Source organism: Euprymna scolopes, chromosome 19 (genome assembly GCF_053919585.1).
Source record: "Euprymna scolopes isolate OS-2025 chromosome 19, ASM5391958v1, whole genome shotgun sequence".
NCBI lineage: Eukaryota > Metazoa > Mollusca > Cephalopoda > Sepiida > Sepiolidae > Euprymna > Euprymna scolopes.
Window position 1 is genome coordinate 112,511,967 of NC_136500.1, and position 19,274 is coordinate 112,531,240.

At 33.9% G+C, this 19,274-nt stretch overlaps 1 protein-coding gene across 17 annotated transcripts in view; it reads right to left on the reverse strand.

Annotated features, from left to right (window-relative positions):
• LOC145239882 (oxygen-dependent coproporphyrinogen-III oxidase-like) overlaps positions 1-19,274 on the reverse strand; it is a 985,985-nt gene that overhangs the window by 27,319 nt on the left and 939,392 nt on the right. For all 17 annotated transcript variants that reach the window (XM_080103476.1, XM_080103478.1, XM_080103489.1 and 14 more), the window contains 3 exons: positions 7,424-7,535; positions 3,987-4,066; positions 3,718-3,797 (listed from right to left, as the gene is read on the reverse strand). In XM_080103476.1, coding sequence (XP_079959602.1) covers positions 3,718-3,797; positions 3,987-4,066; positions 7,424-7,535 — 272 coding nt within the window. The remainder of the gene's footprint in view (positions 1-3,717; positions 3,798-3,986; positions 4,067-7,423; positions 7,536-19,274) is intronic.

Below are 19,274 nucleotides of genomic sequence, written 5' to 3' on the forward strand. Positions count from 1 at the left end.
TAGCTGTTTAATGTGCTTGTTTTACAAGTACTTTCATAGAATGTGCTTTGACCAACTCTTAGCACTTGTACTCCCTTGATGTACATACTCTTGACTAACCTGACAAAATCCCACCCTTTCACTGCTGAGGTCCCCAGATGCTAATAGTTTCTTCCCTCAGACTGCTAGATTTTAGAATACCGTTCCTGTTTCCTTGACTGTACCAATATGCAAAAGTTTAAATATAATATGAACACACATCTTGCTGCTCAACTTCGCACAGTCCATGTTAGATATGATCCCAAATAGTAGCCCCTTAAATCCCAAGTGACAATATGTCTTGTTTGGAGGCAAACAAGAGTTTAAAAAAAGAATACAGCTTGAATTTTTTTTTTGATGAGTATTGATAATTCATATTATTTGAATCATTCGGACTATTATTCTCATCTTTAGTACTATTTTCACAATAATTCAGTCAATGTGATCTCCAACCTTCTTTAGGTGTTTCTTGTTAAACTTGGGAATCATTCCTCCGAACTTGATGATTTGCATTTGAACTGAAGCTTTTATTTAATCCATAGGAGTAACTTGCTCTCATTCTGTCAGCCATGGTTGGGTAGAAGTCCGGAGTAATTCGCAATTGCATTTTGAGCGTCGCTCACATTGAGACCTTCAGATCTGAACTTTACCAAGTACTTTATCCACTATGCCAATAATTCAAACATGTAAAAAAAAAAAATAAAAAAAAAATGTCAATAACTGACATACTCCTCGTTCAGCACTGCCCTGGTTTGTGCTGTGATGACTTCTCCAATTCAGGAACAGTTTAGAAATTGTTTTGGCAGACATTACTTTTAAGAAAAACACATAAATAAAAATCTGGGCATTCAAGGTTAGATGGGTATGAAACCCATTCAGGATCACACCTCCTGATGAGACGGTCACCAAAGTCTCCCTTCATATCATACAAGTTTCGTAGGTGTTATCACTGGTGTGCATCATCATGAAGATCTTTTGTTATAAAAAGAGTGAGTGAGAGGTGTATATGGGTCATAATCAAAACCTCTCTAAAGAAATATAGAACCTAGTAAGTAATAAAGCTTTATTAATAGTTAGCAGGCTGACCCAGTGTTGCCCACATATTGATATAAGTACTAATATAATCAGGAAAGTTATAAACATACAGTTTCTCATCAATTATGGCTCAAATAGTTACATCTTACTTAGTAGTAAGGAGTTTTTAAAACTTATTTACGATCAAATCAGCATGAAAAAAATGTGTTTTTTTTTTAATAGGTAACATTTGATAGAAAATGATATTAAAAGATCAGACATATCTATATAAGAGCCAGATACGTCCAAAGATGGAGTACTGTTGCCACATCTGGGCAGGAGCTGCTAGAAAGGACTTATCCTGCCTTGATAGAGTTCAAAATAGACTTCGTAGCCTTGTGGGGGGGGGATGTCCTTTTCTATTCCCTGTAACCTCTTTCTCACAGAAGAGATGTTGCGAGCTTTATCGTTATTTTCATGGCAGGTGCTCGGCTGAGCTCCATTCTACGCCCCCCCCTCGCCAAACTTCCACAAGAAACACCCGTCTAGCAGGAAACACTATCACTAGTTTTCCCCACTCTTTATCTGTGCCTAAACCTAAGCGTAGATTCCATGAGCAAAGCTTCTTTCCTAGAACTGCACGACTATGGAATTGTCTACCGTTTATCTGCTTTCCAGCTGACTACAAGTCTAACGTAAACTCTTCAAGTCTAACGTAAACAAGTTTTTGATGAGCCGTTCCATATAAGTTAAGAAATTTACCGAATCTCCATTACTAACAGTTACTATATTGTCCAATTTCTACTGTACACTCTTTAACCCTTATCCTCGAGTGGCCCCTTGGCCTTGATAAGTGTATGTAAAAAAAAAAAAATAAATAAATAATTACCTTAGATTTTTTTTTTCATTCACTACTACAAAGTGTTATCCTTATGTAAACATAGTCACTAATTTTCGACTATGGGTATAATAAGGCAAATTTTATATTTGCAATAAAGAGGGAGTAAAGTAAGTTAAGTAACCTAACAGAAACTATAAGTTTTGTTTATTTTTTTTTATAAAATAAATATTTTCATTAATTAATAGCAAACTTTGATCATTGGTGAACTTTTTCAATCAGTTTTTTTTTTTTTTTCATTTTTTTTTTAATAAATCACTTTCATTTTTATTGTACGTTCATAAAGAATTAGGAACAGACACTTTGCAAAAAATAAATAAAAGGAAAGAATAACTGAATGATTTTCGAAATAGTTTTAACAATTTTTTAAAATTATTTTATTTTACTTTTGTTTATCCAAATCAAGGTATATTGCTATTGAAGTGTACTGTGATAGGTACCAGATTTATAGAGGAGGAACAACCAAAAGTTAGGCAGCAAGATGTTTGTTCACATTACATTTAAATTTCTGCATGTTGGTATGGCCAGAAAAACAAAAAGTAGGTAGGGAATTCCAAAAGCAAATATTCCAAAGAAAGTAGCCACTAAAATTGAAAAATCTTAAAGCATCTATGGACCTTTACAGAAAAACGGTTTGATTTTGCAGCTAGTTAGTTGGAGGTATTTATATTGAGGGAATACAAGTGTTGTAGATTCATCAGAGCACATTCCATGAAAGATGTAACACTGTGGTGATGTGACAGGGATTGGAGCTTGACAGAATTTAAGTTTGGGACAGATGAAAGCACATATAGAGTAACCTTTTCTTTTTTCTTTAGTGTAAAAACGGCTCTACATCATTTTTATTTAATAACATTGTCATTATTTTGTTGCAACATGGTGCTACGCATGCGAGAGACAATCAAAGATGACTGACCAGCAATCGAGATGACAATACAACAAGGACCGTCAACTAAGAGAGAAGAGGCTCTGAGAGAGCTGGCAAAACCATTCTTTTCTCCCTTTTTCACAATCGTACCAAACGTGATAATCGGTAGCAAGAAGGAAACAAGATGGCACATAGTAAATCGCACCGTCCCTGCAGTTTACAGTGTGAAAGTTTAAGGATGGATAAAAAAACATGAAGTAACTCATAGTAATGCCAACTAGAATAAGAGCACGAGGTACAATTCTGAAGGCACAAAAAATGGAGAAATTAGAATCAAAGATTAGATTGACATCATAGAAAGCATTGTATGGATGTAAAACAGTTGAAATATTAAAAAAAAAAAAAAAACATTCCCACGTAACAAGATGATAGCAACCAACCACAGATTTACAGAAAGACAACAATTTTTAGGGGTTTTGTTCTCTCGCTATCTCCTAAATCTAAGCTAAATTGAACACTGGCATGATAATTCTGATGACAGTTTTCGGGACCTTACTACTTCCATGCTGGTTCATGACAAATTGAAAGCAGGTGTTTTGTTTGTGACACCATCACCAGGGGCAATGGGCTTCCTCAATCTAGTTTTGTTTTCTTAAACAGAGTCCCCCCCTCCCCATCTTTTCTAGATGTATTATCTTCACCACTGCTGAGAAATTCCATCATTCCTTTATATGGTAACCCTCCAGAATATCAGAGGGAGGCTAACAGGTGCGAGCCATTCATCTCAATATATACCCACTTACTTGAAATAATTTTGAATGAACATAAAAGAATAGAATATTACATGATGGACAATTGTGTATAACTAAACACCTTTTTAAAAATAAACAACAAAAAAACAACAACGACATCTTCTTACCTTTCCATATAAGAGTAATCTTTCTTCTTGTGCTTTTTCACAATTGGCACATATGATGGTATTACAGCATCTGCACAGCTCTGATAAAAAAGGAATTAAATTCATTGAACATCATTTATTTGCTTTAAATAAAGAATGATTTGATTCAACAATATGAAAAATAATCGAAAATGTTCGAGAAAAAAATCGTTTTTTTTTTTAGCATTCACAAAAATAAATGGCTGCCATATTGAAAAGTACACATTGCCACCAATCAAAGAATGTATTACCTGAACAAATTTGAAGAGTTCTTCTTTATCTCGTCCATCTAAATCATCAAAGAATATTCCTCCAATACCACGTCTCTCACCTGTTTTAATTTACAGGAAATAAAAATAAAATTATGTTGTCATCAGGATATTTTATACTTATTAGGAATATAGATTGAAATCTTTCTACATTTCATTTATTCTTTTATATTATTTTGTAGAAATCTTTCTATGAATTTTTATAAGGAAAAATGGAGAAGTTGGAGAACATTTACATTATGCACACAGATATTTTTTTGGTCCCTGGACAAAAGGAGATTGGGGCTGTAAATTCACCCTTGTCCGTTCGTCCGTCTGCAGTTTTTTCAATAACTACGTCTTGGAATTGTAAAAAATTTTGCACATAAAACATGATATGAGTAAAAAAGTAACAGAACTGATTTTCCAGGAAAACTCCAGTTGAACCCCTAGGAGTGCCTTTCGGGTTAAAATGACTAAAATTAACACTTTTGTGCTTATTAAAAAAAAATTGATGGCTTGGATTTTATTAAACTTTCTGAAAAGTTGTAACTAACTGATTTCTATATAATTTTGTTTGTCTATACTTCGCGATAACTCTTGGGTGTGCCACAGAGGCTGTTTTAGGGCTAATAAAAACACTCCATTTTGGGGACTATTTTACCATATTTGTCCAAAATTTTCTGTGTATGTCTATTTAGTAGTTTTGCATAGTGCTGAACTCAAATTTAAATATGTTAAGGCTTTGGGGACTTTTGGGGTTAGAGGGAGGCGGGAGCAAATGATGGACTTAGTCATTTCTTTTTTTGCATGATGCAGAACTCAAATTTACATACGTTAAGGCCTAAAACTGCACCGTGTATTTATTTTCAACAGGATTTGATGTCCCCTGGAAACTTTTGGGGCTAAAGGAGGGGGGGGGGCAAATGCTGAACTTAGTCATTTTTTTATGCCTCGGTCACTGTGCATTCACGGGGGACCGTGCATGCTTCACTTGTTTAAACTTTAATTCCCTACAAACAAGGCAGATTGCTAGTGAGATGTAATGAGTTACTATGTATTAGGGGCAGGATTTATAGGTAAATTCTAAGTGAAGAGTTGAGCAGTGAGATGCTTGTTTACATTACATTTAAATTTCTGCATGTTAGAATCAAAGAAACAAGTCAGGAGGGACTCCCAGAGTCAAGCAGTTTGAGGGAAAAAATCTGTGAGTATTTAAAAAAAAGAATGACTTTTTTTTTTTAGTGATGTAATCTAATTTATATTTAAAATAAGATTCCATTAATGAGGTTTTGTGTAATCAACTAAGTTCATGATTCAATAAAGATCAAATAATTATTCAAACAAAATTGTGTAAACTTGAGAAGGATGACGAATGTGAAAAAGTTTACAATTGACAATTCTGTCCCTGTAAAAGGGGTTAAAACATGTTATCACTAAATCTTATGATGACTGAAGAGAAAATATACATGGTATATCGTTATGTATTCCTCAAGATACAGATTTTGAGGTGTTAAACCCTAGGACATTATATATATATATATATATATACATACAGTAGAAACACAGTATATGGCATTAAAAATTAGTAACAAAATACAGTACAGTATATAATACACATGTATATAATCAAATAACATTATAAATAATGCCATAAAGTGGGACAAATACTGTAACCAGGAGTCGGAAAACCTTGTATTCCACACCGTAATTTGAAAAAAAAAAACGTATCCTAGGGCCACTGTATGCCAGAGTTCTACTGTATACCATTAACATATGCAAAATTTCAAATATTTAAAAGTACACCCAAAAATATTGGAGATAGTAATTTTTTAAAGCAATGAATCACTGCTTATTGACAACCAGGGGCCACTCTAGGATAAGAGTTTGAAAACATACTATGTTGCATGGTGTGCATAACGATGCAAGGGTTGGTAATAACCACAGGAATAGGCAAAATATTCCTTGAGAGGATGTGTTTCTTCAAAAGTATGGTTGACAAATATTTGTTTATATTAAACTTGAAGACAACCTTATTGTAGTCATTTTGGAAGCAACTTTGTGGTATTGTTTCACAGATAAAACACTCTAGAAACAAAGCATTAAAACCGGCTTCAAAGTGATGTCCTTTTTTCTTCCCTGGAACCTCTTTCCCACAAAAAAGATGTTGCGAGCCTTTCTCTCCTCTATTTTTATTTTCATGACAAATGCTGGTCTGAGCTCCAATCTATGGTCCCCCCTACAGTAGAACCCCAGGATAGGATCTCACAAAAAACACTTGACTAGTTACAATCACTATCAAAAATTTTCCCCACTCTCAATCTGTGTCTGACTCTAAACTCAGATTCCATGAACAAAGCTCCTTTCCTAGAACTGCCAGCATGTGGAGCACTGTTCCCTTGATCTGCTTTTTGGCCAATTAAAATATGGTAAACTTCAAGTCCAATGTAAACAAGTTCTTGTTGAGTTGTCTACTTAAATGATTCAAATTCTATCCAATCTACACCATTAACGATTACTAAACTAGCACCTTACATTTATTAATCTTTATCCTTGAATGGTCTTTGGGCCTTGATAAGTAGTGATTCCTTTGTACAAAAAGGAAAACAAAACTTGGTTCATGGAAGTTCTGCTTGATCCTTGGTAAAAAGAGAGGAAAGTTCTCTGTTCATATTGTAACCATACAGGCTCTTATTGATAATGCTTTACGGGGGGGGGGGGGCGAGAGGACAAGAAATTGGAACTCAAATTATCACCATTACCATGAACAGTAGAGAAAGGTTAGCAACATTTCTTCTATGTGAAAGGAGCCATAGGGGAGTGAGTGGCCTCTGCTAGATCACAATATCGATTTTGTACTCTGCCAAGGCAAGAAAGAGTGCTTCAAGTAAAACCTCACCAGATAGGGCAACAATGCCCCGTTTTTGCAGCACACAAGTCCTTGCCATGTGGGAAGACACAAGAGAAGTAGAATCAGAATACACAGAACTCAGCATTTTAACGCAATCATTACTTTGAGTTAGAAATAAAGGTAACATTGAACTGAATGAGGATTAGTGAGAGAAGTTGAAGTCATTCAAAAAACAAACGATACAAAAAGTCTTGAAGCAAATTTAACTAATTAAAAACATGCATATCAAAGCAAAATCTACAAAAATATTAGTTGTGTTCTTGAGTAAAAAGTATGATGTTCTAAAACTCTAAAACTTCCACTGACACCAAGAGATTTTTAACATTGGTGGAACACTCAACATTTAAATAAAATGAATAATCACAATTACAGGCAAATCTTAACCAAATCAGCACAAAGAACGATGTTGTTCCATGTTTGAAACCCAGTCATTCCTCATTTATGTCCTCTTACTTTCGTGGTTCCGCTTATCAGTACTCATCTTTACTTTAAGTATTGCACTTTCACAGGAGATTCATACCCAACATACCTCGATGTGTGACCACAAAATAATCATCACACCATTTTTTGAAACGGGGATAATAGTCTTTATCGTGTTTGTCGCAAGCCTCCTTCAAAGTTTTATGGAAATGTATGGCATCCTAAAAAAAAAAAGAAAAAAAGGAAAATGAAAAAATGAAAAATGTTCAATTCTGAATTGAGCTGGTAAATGAATACAAGATATGTTATAAAAGAACTGCATATTGAAGTCGTATTTAAAAAGACAAAACTCAACAATAAGTGTTTTTATTTTCATTTTCCAAAATACATGCATTTAGAAAGTATTTGTGATTAGAGCTTATCAAAACTCATCAATACAATTTGAAAGGAAATTTTGTGTTTGAAAATACATGATTTGTTTACGTTCGGGGTTTACTTAAACCTTCCCAGTTGAAACCTTTTAACTTTAGCCAGAATGTTTCTATACTAGAACTCCAAGTCAAAGGATGAATGTCAGCAGAACACGGACTCAAGAGAAGAGTTCCAATTGTCATTGAAGCGACAGACAAAGCAAAATAAAATGCTGGACATTTTTACCTTCATAGCTCAAAACATGAACAATGACCTGAGGAGGTAAGGGAGCAAAACCAAAATCAAAAGCTTTCTTGAGCTTTTTTTTAAAAAGTGTATATTTAATCGCACCAAGTGCTGCCAATGGAACTGAAAAGGATCGTGGATGTTAAAATGTTTTTGCTATTAATGGAGGGTATGATTCCCAGAATCTAGATGACCTTATTTATAACTACGCATTAGGGCAATCAACCAAAGAGAAGCCTCCGACCTCATTAAAAAAAAAAAAAAAATCGAATTTAGGATTCAAGTCAGTCCGCTATCAGTCTCCGTCCTGACAAAACTGAACCACTGCTGATCCAGACTACATTGACTCTTTGCCGATCTAATGCTGCCCTCTTTGTTGTAGAAAATTACTCAACACCCAAGATCGTGACTGAATTGATTCTTCACCGATTTGATTTACTACCGCCATATTTGCTCAACATAATGACTCAACACTTAACGGTGGACAAGGTGTTTTTCATATTCAAAGTTAACTAAAATATTATAGAATTTAAAAGAATTTAGATTTTCATACATGATAATGTATAAACATGCAAAAGATACAAAAAAGATCCATCATTACAGTCAGAAGAGCATGGCTATGAAAGCGTTTTTCTTGTACAGGGTGAAACGATAAAATTGTTGCCATAGAAAAGATGACATGATTCCATTTCCGTTTGATGAAAACCTGTTTTCTTTTTTTGTCGTTGGCCAGTTGTGTACAAATCCCAAGAGTGATAAGAGCCTTCTATCATGTCTGAAAGTGACACGATGTTTAACGAGCGAGATTGGAGATGTGCTGCTGTACAACTCATGTTCTCTACCAACCCAAGTTATGGCAACAGGACCGTTGCCAGCACCATCAAAATGCAAATTCAGACAGTTTAATGCTTGAGGGCACGGTTCAACAAAGTTTCCAGCCACGGTTATGGTCTTTGGTGTGGTTTCAAATGAGGGCCACATCATGCTACCTCACATCTTCAAAGCTGGCTTGAAAATCAACATCAAAGTGTACCTGGACATGCTGAAGAGTGTGGTGATCCCCTGGTGCAATCAGGTGGCCGCTGGAAGAACCTAGGTATGGCAGAAGAACTCGGTGCTGGCCTACAAAGAAACCCAGGCTTGGCTTCAGAAGGAATGCTACGACTTTGTACCCTTCTCTCACTGACCCCACCTCCTACCTCGACCTGAACCTACTTTGTTTGGTCATACGTCGAGAACATCACCAACATCACCTTTCACAACACCAAAGCCAACCTGATCGCAGCCATCCGCTGAGTCTTTGCCAAGTTCCCGATGACGCTTGTGGAAAAGGTATGCTCCCAGTCCCAGACCCGTATCGAGGCAGTGATTGAGGTTGATGATGGCCACATTGAATAGATGTCAGCTCTACTACATAATCAAGTTACCTGAATTGATTTATTCAATAAATGTTTTAAAATAAAGCTGTAGTGTTGTTTTCTTTAGGGCAACAATTTTATCATTCCACCTTGTACTTTGGAATTTAAGAAGCCATCAGTTAAATAAAAAAGACCAATATTAGAAGAGTTCTTTTTTCTTTCTATTAAAAGAATTAAAATATCCATTTTGTTACATACTACTTAGCAGTAATATTCTTTTAGAGTTAAGTGTAGATATATGATCTGATGAGTCATTAGGCACAATTGACAAGTGAGACATGACGATGGGTGGTATCGACCCAGCAAGCTGGGAGTCTGTGGCTAGAGATCGCAGCTGTTGAAGAAGTGCTGTAAACGGATGCTACAAGAGGAGTGAGAAGAGGAGAGACTAGCACAGACAACAGAGCACTTGCAACCAGACATTATATATTTCTGCGGTAGCTGCAATAGAAACTGCCAATCAATAATAGACTTGCACAGTCACAACAGATGCTGCAATTTGACAACAGACTAATCTGAGAGCAGAACTCCATTGTCTTCCGAGACAGATGCTTGCTAACAACAACCTATATTCATATGTGGTTATTGTTTTATGGCATATCAACCCATTTCAGGCAATGTATTGAGTCATCTTGTGTTTTTCCAACTTTCAATAGCTTTCTCAAAAAACACTCAACTAGTTACAACCACTATAAACGATTTTCCTTACTCTCTATCTGTGCCTAAATCTAAATGCAGATTCCGTGAACTTCTTTCCCAGAACTGCCCAATGTAAACAAGTTCTTGTTGAGCCGTCCCCATAAATAATCAAATTCTACCCAATTTATACCATTAACATTTCCTACACTACCACCTTACATTCATTAATCCTTATCCTCAAGTGACTTTCAGGCCTCGATAAGCGGTGATTCCCAAGTAAAAAATCTTCAACTATTCCTGGTGTTCCCTTGAATTAGTTATTTGTTATGTAAATATACAACGTGTATACAAGCATAAGCAGTTTCATGCCATAAGAAGGGCAGATTCTACTTAATTTAGTAGCACTGCATCTAATTTTAATACAGTCCCAAGGCAAGGGATCAGATACAAGCTGATATCTGAAAATGTAATCTCAAAGTATCTGGAAGCAGTATTAGATCTTTGATTTTGATGGTCGACGATTATAGCAGGCTGAAAAGCTATCTTTTCTGTTGGATAGCTACTGGATTTAAGCTTTCTAGACTGATGACTTTTGATTGGATCAAAAATGAATTTAACACCCGGTTTTCTTACACAAGGAAATAACTATGCATACAGATACATATTGAAAGGAATACTCAACATTCCTATTTAAATTAACCGGCCTTCCCTCACAACAAATTGTGCATGTGTGATAAATTGGTTGTTTTATTTTAAAGACGGCATGTTTTCATGACAGCTAAAACGGGGAATAATGTAATGATGTTTTTGTGAAAGAACTGATTAGGGTAAACAAATCCAATATGTTAAAATCAATGAGGATACAGCACCCCCCCCCCCGGAAATTGTCATGCATGATGAACTAATGAAAATTCAATTTCAAACTTATATGTGACACACAAACGAAAATGCTTTTTTGAATGAAAGCATGATGGACAAACAAAATGCTATCTCAAATTTAAGCTTTGCAGACTAATTAAAATTCTATTTCAAATTCAAACATCATAGACAATCATAAAATGCTATTTTCAATGATGAGCGGCAAAAATGCTATTTCAAACTTAAGCATGACAGACGAATCTAAATTCTATTCCAAACTTAAGCATGACAGATAAACGAAAATGCTATTTCAAATTTAAGCATGACAGACAAATAAATATGCTATTTCAAATTATGGCATGACAGACCAATGAAATTGCTATTTCAAATTTAACAGATAAACACTGGCAGACTTGGTCACTTAATGATATGCTTTCACTGTGTACCTAACATCAAAAGTTTTCATGAACATAGTTTCTTTCCAAAAATTCCTATTTGTGGAACATGTGACCATGGTATTACTTCCTTGGAGACTACACCATGGTCGTCTATAAATCGAATTGAGCATAAACAAATATTTGTCATAAGTATTCAGATTTTGTTCATCATTTACAATCTCATATTTTTCATAAATTAACTCACAGTCCATATCAACTCATTAACCCTTATCTACGAGTTTTTTTAGACTTGATAAGTATTAATTCTTTAATTTTTTTTTTAAACTGCCTGGTAGCCTGGGGGCTAAATACCAACTTGTGACTGGGTTCGAATCCCCCGACCAGAAGTAATCACCATCTCATACAAAAAACAAAATATAAGTTCCAAGCACATGTGTCTGTAGTTTTAATAATTATTAATATTTACTTGAAAATAGTATTTCACACACACATATATATATATATATATATTTGTTTACTGTTTCTTTGGGAAAGAATTCTAACAAAGTGCTCGATTACAAATAAAAACTTTTTCGATATAAGAGCTTAATATTTATTTATTTAATAGTACAGAAGTTCAGAAAAACATTGGCACCGTCGGTTTCAAGCCCAACATAAAGGAGACCAGTTAATGGTAAAACATAAATGATGTTAGGCTCTCGTCAGCCATGTTGTTCCTGTCTGAGGAAAAAATTTCAGGCCCGCATTTATTTTTTTATAATGCTGTTCATTTTTATTTAACTATAGCTTATTCCTATCTCTGTATATTTTATTTTATTCTAATAAGAATTTTCTAATTCTTTAATTTTTATTTAATGCATTTTAGTAAATATGTACTGTTCTGTTTTTGCATGTTTTCCGGTCTGCCTTCTGTTAATTTTAGCTGGTGCAAGGGAGATAATTACTTTATTTTATTTCAGTTAAGGGGAGATAATCCATGTTTCAGTTAGTCCAAGGGACGTAATTAATCTATCTTATTTATTTTTTAACCTTTTTTATTTATTTTTTTTTATTTTAAATAGTTGAGGTAGGTATACTGGCTATTTGATTTCTACGTCTTTTATATATGCGTATTGTATTCTTTAAGGTAGCCATAATTTTCATACTTAATTTATACTTAATATTTATACTTACAATTGTCTAAATGTCCATTTTCACTTTACTAATTTATGCGCTAAGTTGACTGCATCTAGAATACTCTTGTAAAAATTCCTTTAGGTGGAGTCTTCGTTTGTTGTTCGGTCCTCCCAGTTTATTAGGAGCGCTTGTTTCCTATGTAAGCAGTATGAGATGACTGACCAATTTTTATGATTTCAGGTTCAAATGAACAGCTACAGCAGGAATAGAAATGCACTCTACTAAAGCCTGATTGTCACAGCTGGTGAATTTCAAAATGCAATCTGGACGTGAGAACACTTTAGAAGAATGAGATGCAATAAAATTCTGTTTTAAACTTGGAAAAAATGTAACAGAAACGTATGGAATGCTTCAGATTGTTTTTGGACCATCTTGCATGAATTTAGCATCAGTTTTGGAGTGGCATAAGATATTCAAGGAAGGCAAGGAGTGTGTGAGGGATTATGAGATATGTGGGAAGAGTAAGGAAGTCAGAAAACAAAAGTTGATTGGCCAAATAAAGAATTTCATGGATAAGGACCATCGTGTGTCTATAGAGACAATAAGTCCGCAGTTTGATGTCAGTATGGGAACTATACACAATTATTCTCAAGGAACTGAAGTTGTGGAAGATTTGTATGAAATTTGTCCCAATGCACCCGTTCACAACTCTATCCTTGTCATAGACTATCTGACCAATATGCGTATCAAGACAATTCCTTACTCTTTCTATAGTCCAGACCCTGCTTCCTGTGACTTTTGGTTATTCCCTAAGCTCAACAAAAACCTTAGAGGTGGCTGTTATGTGATAATAGAGGAGATAAAAGAGGTTGTGATGAGGAGTTTTCCAGAATTTGTTGGAATGAAACAGCAAGTTCATTGCAGCTGGAGAATATTATTCAAACAGAACTAGAGTTTCATGTATATACTATCAATAAGTGCCCATACAAAAAAAGTCTGGTAGGCACTTTATATATATATATATATATATATATATATATATATATATATATGAACAAATGATTAATAAAACATGTTAAAAAACATCTTGAAAAAGAGTTAAAAACATATTTAATTTTAAAAAGGAAGCACAAGATCAGTGGATAGTCCTTAATCTGCGGAGTTTCGAAGAAATACTCTCCTTCTCATCAGAGGGCAGGAATTAGCAAAATGCGGGATCGGATTTTGCATGTAAAAGTATTTAATGAAAACACAAGTGAGTCACAGATCTTACTTGGTTAAAAAAAGGGTGAGGTAAGGGGAATAGGAGGTAAAAGAAAAATGATAAAAAGATTTCACATGAATGAATAGTCCGGTGAAGGGTAAAAAATCCAAGAATAGTAAAATCCAAACACGGTCGAATTAAAAACTTCCAATCCAACAGGTAAGTTCCAAATGGTCCAATATATATATATATATATATATATATATATATATATATATATATACATACATACATACATACATATATATATATATATATAATGTAAGTTATAAAATATATATGGCGATTAAGCTACACTGAATATTCCGCGTTGCATAAGCCTGAAGAATCCTAGAGTGGATGAAACGCAGAATATTCAGTACAGCTTAATCGCCATATATATTTTATAACTTACTAACTAGCTCTACCTACGTATTGAGCACTGTTAAAGTAAATACTTAAAGTAGTTATATATATATATATATATATATATATATATATAGCTTTTATTATAGAATTGAGGATATGCTTTATCTTTGTTTCAATATCTTTGTGTAAATAGTTAGTCCTTTGCATGTTACACTAAGGGAGGTAATTCAGTATATATTCTAACAATTGAAAAATCTATCTGAGATGCATAGACACAGCTCAAATAAATAGCATTCATTTAATCTGCATGTTTAAGATAACAACCGTATTTTGAACTGAAGTGTGACTGAACAACCAATGGACAGAGAGTTTTTGACACACTTTAAAGAAAAATAAGTTTATTTAAACTTCTGCGATAAATTTAAATGCACTTGCATTATGAGTCTTGCTAAAGAAAAAAAAACAAACAAAGGAAAAACAACACCATCACATTATTTTCACACTGTAAGGTTCTGACATGCTGCCAATTTATCGAGGAACTAACGCCACTGAATCAGTTTGAATCAGAGACACTGTTACAATAAAGCACTGGGACAAAAGCAAAAAATCTATACTTGCAAATATTAACTTTAAATAGTCTTTCCTCAGCCAATCTCTCGTGAGTATGCCGTTAGCTATAACAGGAAAAATTGTTCAATCCGTCTAAAACGGCAGTAGATAACCTACAGGGGGTTGATACGTCTCAAACCATATCAGCTCTTAAAAATCATATTCAAAATTGATAGCATGATAGTTAGACACGGATTATATATATATATATATATATATATATTAGTCTTTGAAGTTTTTTTTTTTTTACCTTTATAACTATATATAAAAAATTTATAGTGCTTCCTTGGGAAATTACTTTGCCAGTAAGTCAACTAATCTCTTGCAATCGCTGAATCAATTTACTTTCACAAATTCACAATAGTCCTAATGTTACTTCAGGGATAATTAGGTTTTAACATGAAACTGTTTCTGGGATATATATATATATATATATATATATATATATATATATTATTTATTTATACAAACATTGATGGCTACATATGTGCATACATGTTTCTGTAATCACCCATTATTGGGGAGATTACGTCTTCAGGCCAAGAATTTTCCTTGAAAACTCAAACTCAAGATACAAAAACATTTTCTTATATCACTTACAAAATTAGAATCTTGTCTTAGAATATATATGTACTAGCAGGAGACATGACGTTGCCCAGGATTAAATGATGATCAATAAATGGATACACTCCAATGTATTTATTGCCATCGAAATCGGTGAAGTCATCAATTTTTCAATCAAATTGTTGGGTACCCATCCAGGCAGTGACTTAGTTCACAATACATTGTAGTCTACATTGCACTGTAGAGAACCTACTGTTGGTTTTATAAAATTATTTTTATATATAATGGCTTGAATTAAAGTTTAAAATGCAAAAGTCAAGTATTATGCTTAAATTGAGCTCTAAACAGAAGTATTCATTTCGAACGCACCCCTGTCATATCAAAGAACCTACTGTTGATTTTATATGTCGAGTCTTTCGGCTTGTGTGATAATAAAACTTCTCAAATGCACTTTTGATGTTAGGCTGTGTAAAGTGTTAAATTTAGTCAAAATCACCTGTTCTTTTATCAGATTATTTCGATTATCGATTATCAATACTTACCGAAGACAATTCGATACAAAACTTATCTAAAAACACTGCAGGGCACATAAAGTATCTTTGTGTGAAATTTCATAAAATAGGCCCAGCCGTTTTCGAGTCCATAGGAAATGAACTCACACACGCAGACACACAGTTCCTTTTATATAATAGTAGAGATAATTTCATAGTTATGGGACCCCCCCCCCATAACCATGAAATTATGAAGCGTAAAAACGATTTTGTTGTTTTTGATATTTAATATTTCAAGCAGTCCTCTGCTCTTAATCACAAAATGTAGCAAAATAACAAGGAAAGGCGTTGGAAAAAATGAAAATTTATTTTTTGCCTGCGTTCATTCTTTGCAAAAAATTTACATATATATATATATATATATATATATATATATATATGTATGTATATACTGAAAACACAACATTACACCATGCATATATATACTCTTCTTAAGCCAATCCATGTGCCATAATGATATTCCCAATTGTTACAAAGAGCCATGGTTTTCAGGATGAAGAATTGTCCATTGAACTATGTAGCCTTCAACAAATTCATGTACTAACATAAAGAAGGTTGCAACGAAAAATGTTCTCCAAACTACACAAATTGTTACTGAAAAGCATTGGGACAAAATAAAAAATCTATACTTGTAGATATTTGATTAAAATCAGCTTTTCTCAGCCAGCATTTAACTTTAACAGGAAAAAATAGTTCAATCTGTCTAAAATGGCAGTCGATAACCTGCAGCTGGTTGATACGGCTCCAAGCATATCAACTCTTGAAAGTCGTATTCAAAATTCATAGCATGAAAATAAAGAGACAAAAAGATATGCGGTTAGTCTGTGGCTTGAATGATAAAAACTGAAAAAACGAAAAAAATATTCGCTCCAATCAATGAATCATTTATTTAAACTTGCCGTCTATAATACAAGAATATATGTGTACACTCTCTAGTAAAGATGATGAACAAAGAATTCTTTTGCCAGTGTCGCACTAATATTTTTATTCATATGAAATAACGTCTGAATCGGTAAAATAAAAAAAAAAGAAAGAAAAATAAACGTTGCAGGAAAGCAAAAAAGAAAGAAAAAACCGAATGAATAAAAAAAATGAAAATTTTCCCTTTTTATTTTTATTTCTCAGCTTTCTTATTATTTTTTTTTTTTTTTTTTTTGCCAGCCAGACATTTCAAGCATTTCAACCGAGAGATCTATTAAAGATTCTAACCGTCCCTTTAAGTGCAATTGTTTGTATTTATTCAGCACTTGGTTCACCGGGTATATTTGCCTAGTAGTTTTTGAAATTCTTTCTCACGAGTCTGATTGCTCTAACTGGTTGGATGGTTGATTGGTTAGTTCGTTTTACTGCCGATCAACCCATTTTTTTTTTTTTTTTTGCTTATTTGTGAAGTTTTATTTTCATTCTCCATTTCTTTGCGTTCTTCGACTTTGTTTAATGTTTTTATCAAAGCAGATTGTGTTATTCTTTTACTTGAGTTTTGCTTTTTAATTGTATTTTCTTTTCTTTTTTTTTTCAATTATGCTATTGTTAGAATCCGGAGGTCAGATTGCTGATCTTTGGCACCTTTCACTTGTAGATTCAGCCATCCGAGAACTCTCTTTGGACATTTCTACATTGGTATCCACATTTGATTTTGTTTCCGTAATAGGCTCGATTGGTTTGGTTTCTGTTGAATACATTTTCTTTCAAAGATTTTCTTTAAATGATTGCCATTCATTTGTGTTCAATTTTATTAATTTTTCTATAAATTTTTTTTTCCATAGTTATCAATTTGAGTGGTGTCCTGAGGTTTTGGATTTTTTTTTTTTTTTACAACATTGGCAAATGTTTTTGTTCCCATAAAGCTTTCCACAATTTTTCTAGTTTCTGCAAATGGTAAATTTTTGATGTGTTTTACATACATTATCTCCTTTTCTTTCTTGTGGCAGTTTTATATTTTCGCACTCACTCTGTGTGGTTTGGGTCATGTTCACCACACTTCCCGCACGCTTGACAACCTCTGCAAATGTTTTCGTGGTGACCAAATTTCTGACATTTGGAACATTGCAGAGAAACTGGTATAAATGACTCTACCCTTTCTATTGTATAACCAATCCTGGTATTGATGGTTTATCAAAGGTGAATATATATGTGCGTGCGTGCGTGCGTGTCTATATAGTTTTGCTGTTTTGTCGGATGGCAATTCTCTTATTTTCCTTTACACCTGTTTTTTTTAAATGCTGTTTCAATTTCTCTACTACTTATGATGCCTTTTTTGGCATGTGAATATGCTTTGCATTTGCTGTTATGGAATGTATTCATTTTTAGCAGATTCTTTCAACCTTCCAGTAGCAGATTGCCATTTTGAAGCTTTTTGACATTTTTGGAATTTGACAGACTTGATATAATTTTTTTCAATTAGAAAGTGCATAATTTGTCCAGTTTAATTTCATCCAGTGATTCAATGATAATACATTTTGGGATGTCTATGTCGGTTTTAGAATTTGAATCAGATAAATACCTTTTGGATTTTTTAAAAGAGGAAGCCATGATTGAATTTTGATTTTCATTGGTCCTATGCTCCATCACTCACCAACTACGGTTGGGAATGAACCAAGAGAATAGATAATCCATGTGCCTTGGCTGAGATGGGACCACAATACCAATATACTTGTGCAAAGAAAAAAATCCGATCTTCTGCCAAATTCTGTTTTTTTCTTTTTGTTTTTCTTTTTGTTAAATTATCTAACAGAAGTCATCAGTTCTTTCTCAACACAATTGACCCTCAACCCCCACCTTCTAGCTCATATAATATAAAGGGCTGGAAAGTGTTCAACAAAAGCAGATTGGATAATACGGTTGGGAGAAAAATAACTAGATATGAGCTAAGGCATGTCGGGATCAGTCGATTGATCAGATCAGTCCCCATCCAATCAGCCATATAAGTGCCAAAATGGTGTGTTGCAAGCCATTGACTACTCTGTTGCCGGATCAATGACTGCTCAACCACCAGGATTCCATTCTGACACCTTACAGGTCACCACTCACTGCCAACAGGTGGGGGAGGGTCTTACCCCTCTACAGAGGTGCAGTCGGTGTATTCTACATCTCCAGCTGACATGGCAGTGCTCCAACTGGAATCATGGAAATTCCAGCTCCTTTTCATATCATACGTTGATACTTCATTATCTTCTTCTTCTCAGATCTATTTAAATGAGCATCATTAGGAACACTAACTTCAACTAGGGTTTCTACTTTCTTTCTCTTATGTTATCATTTCAAATTTAACAGCTCCATTTTCTTTAGTTGTAGGGATTGCATAGTATAACCTTTCATTATCAAAACAGATTTGCTTCTTTATTTCCCCCTAAATACTTAAAATGGATTTGTCCGGCAGTTTTTTTACTCACTTACTTTCTTGTGACAAAACAGTGATATATATATATATATATATATATATATATATATATATATATATATATATATATATATATATATGTTATGGAGTCTATAGTGCGGTTAACAGTGCTGGGTTGAACCCAGCTTACTCACGTTG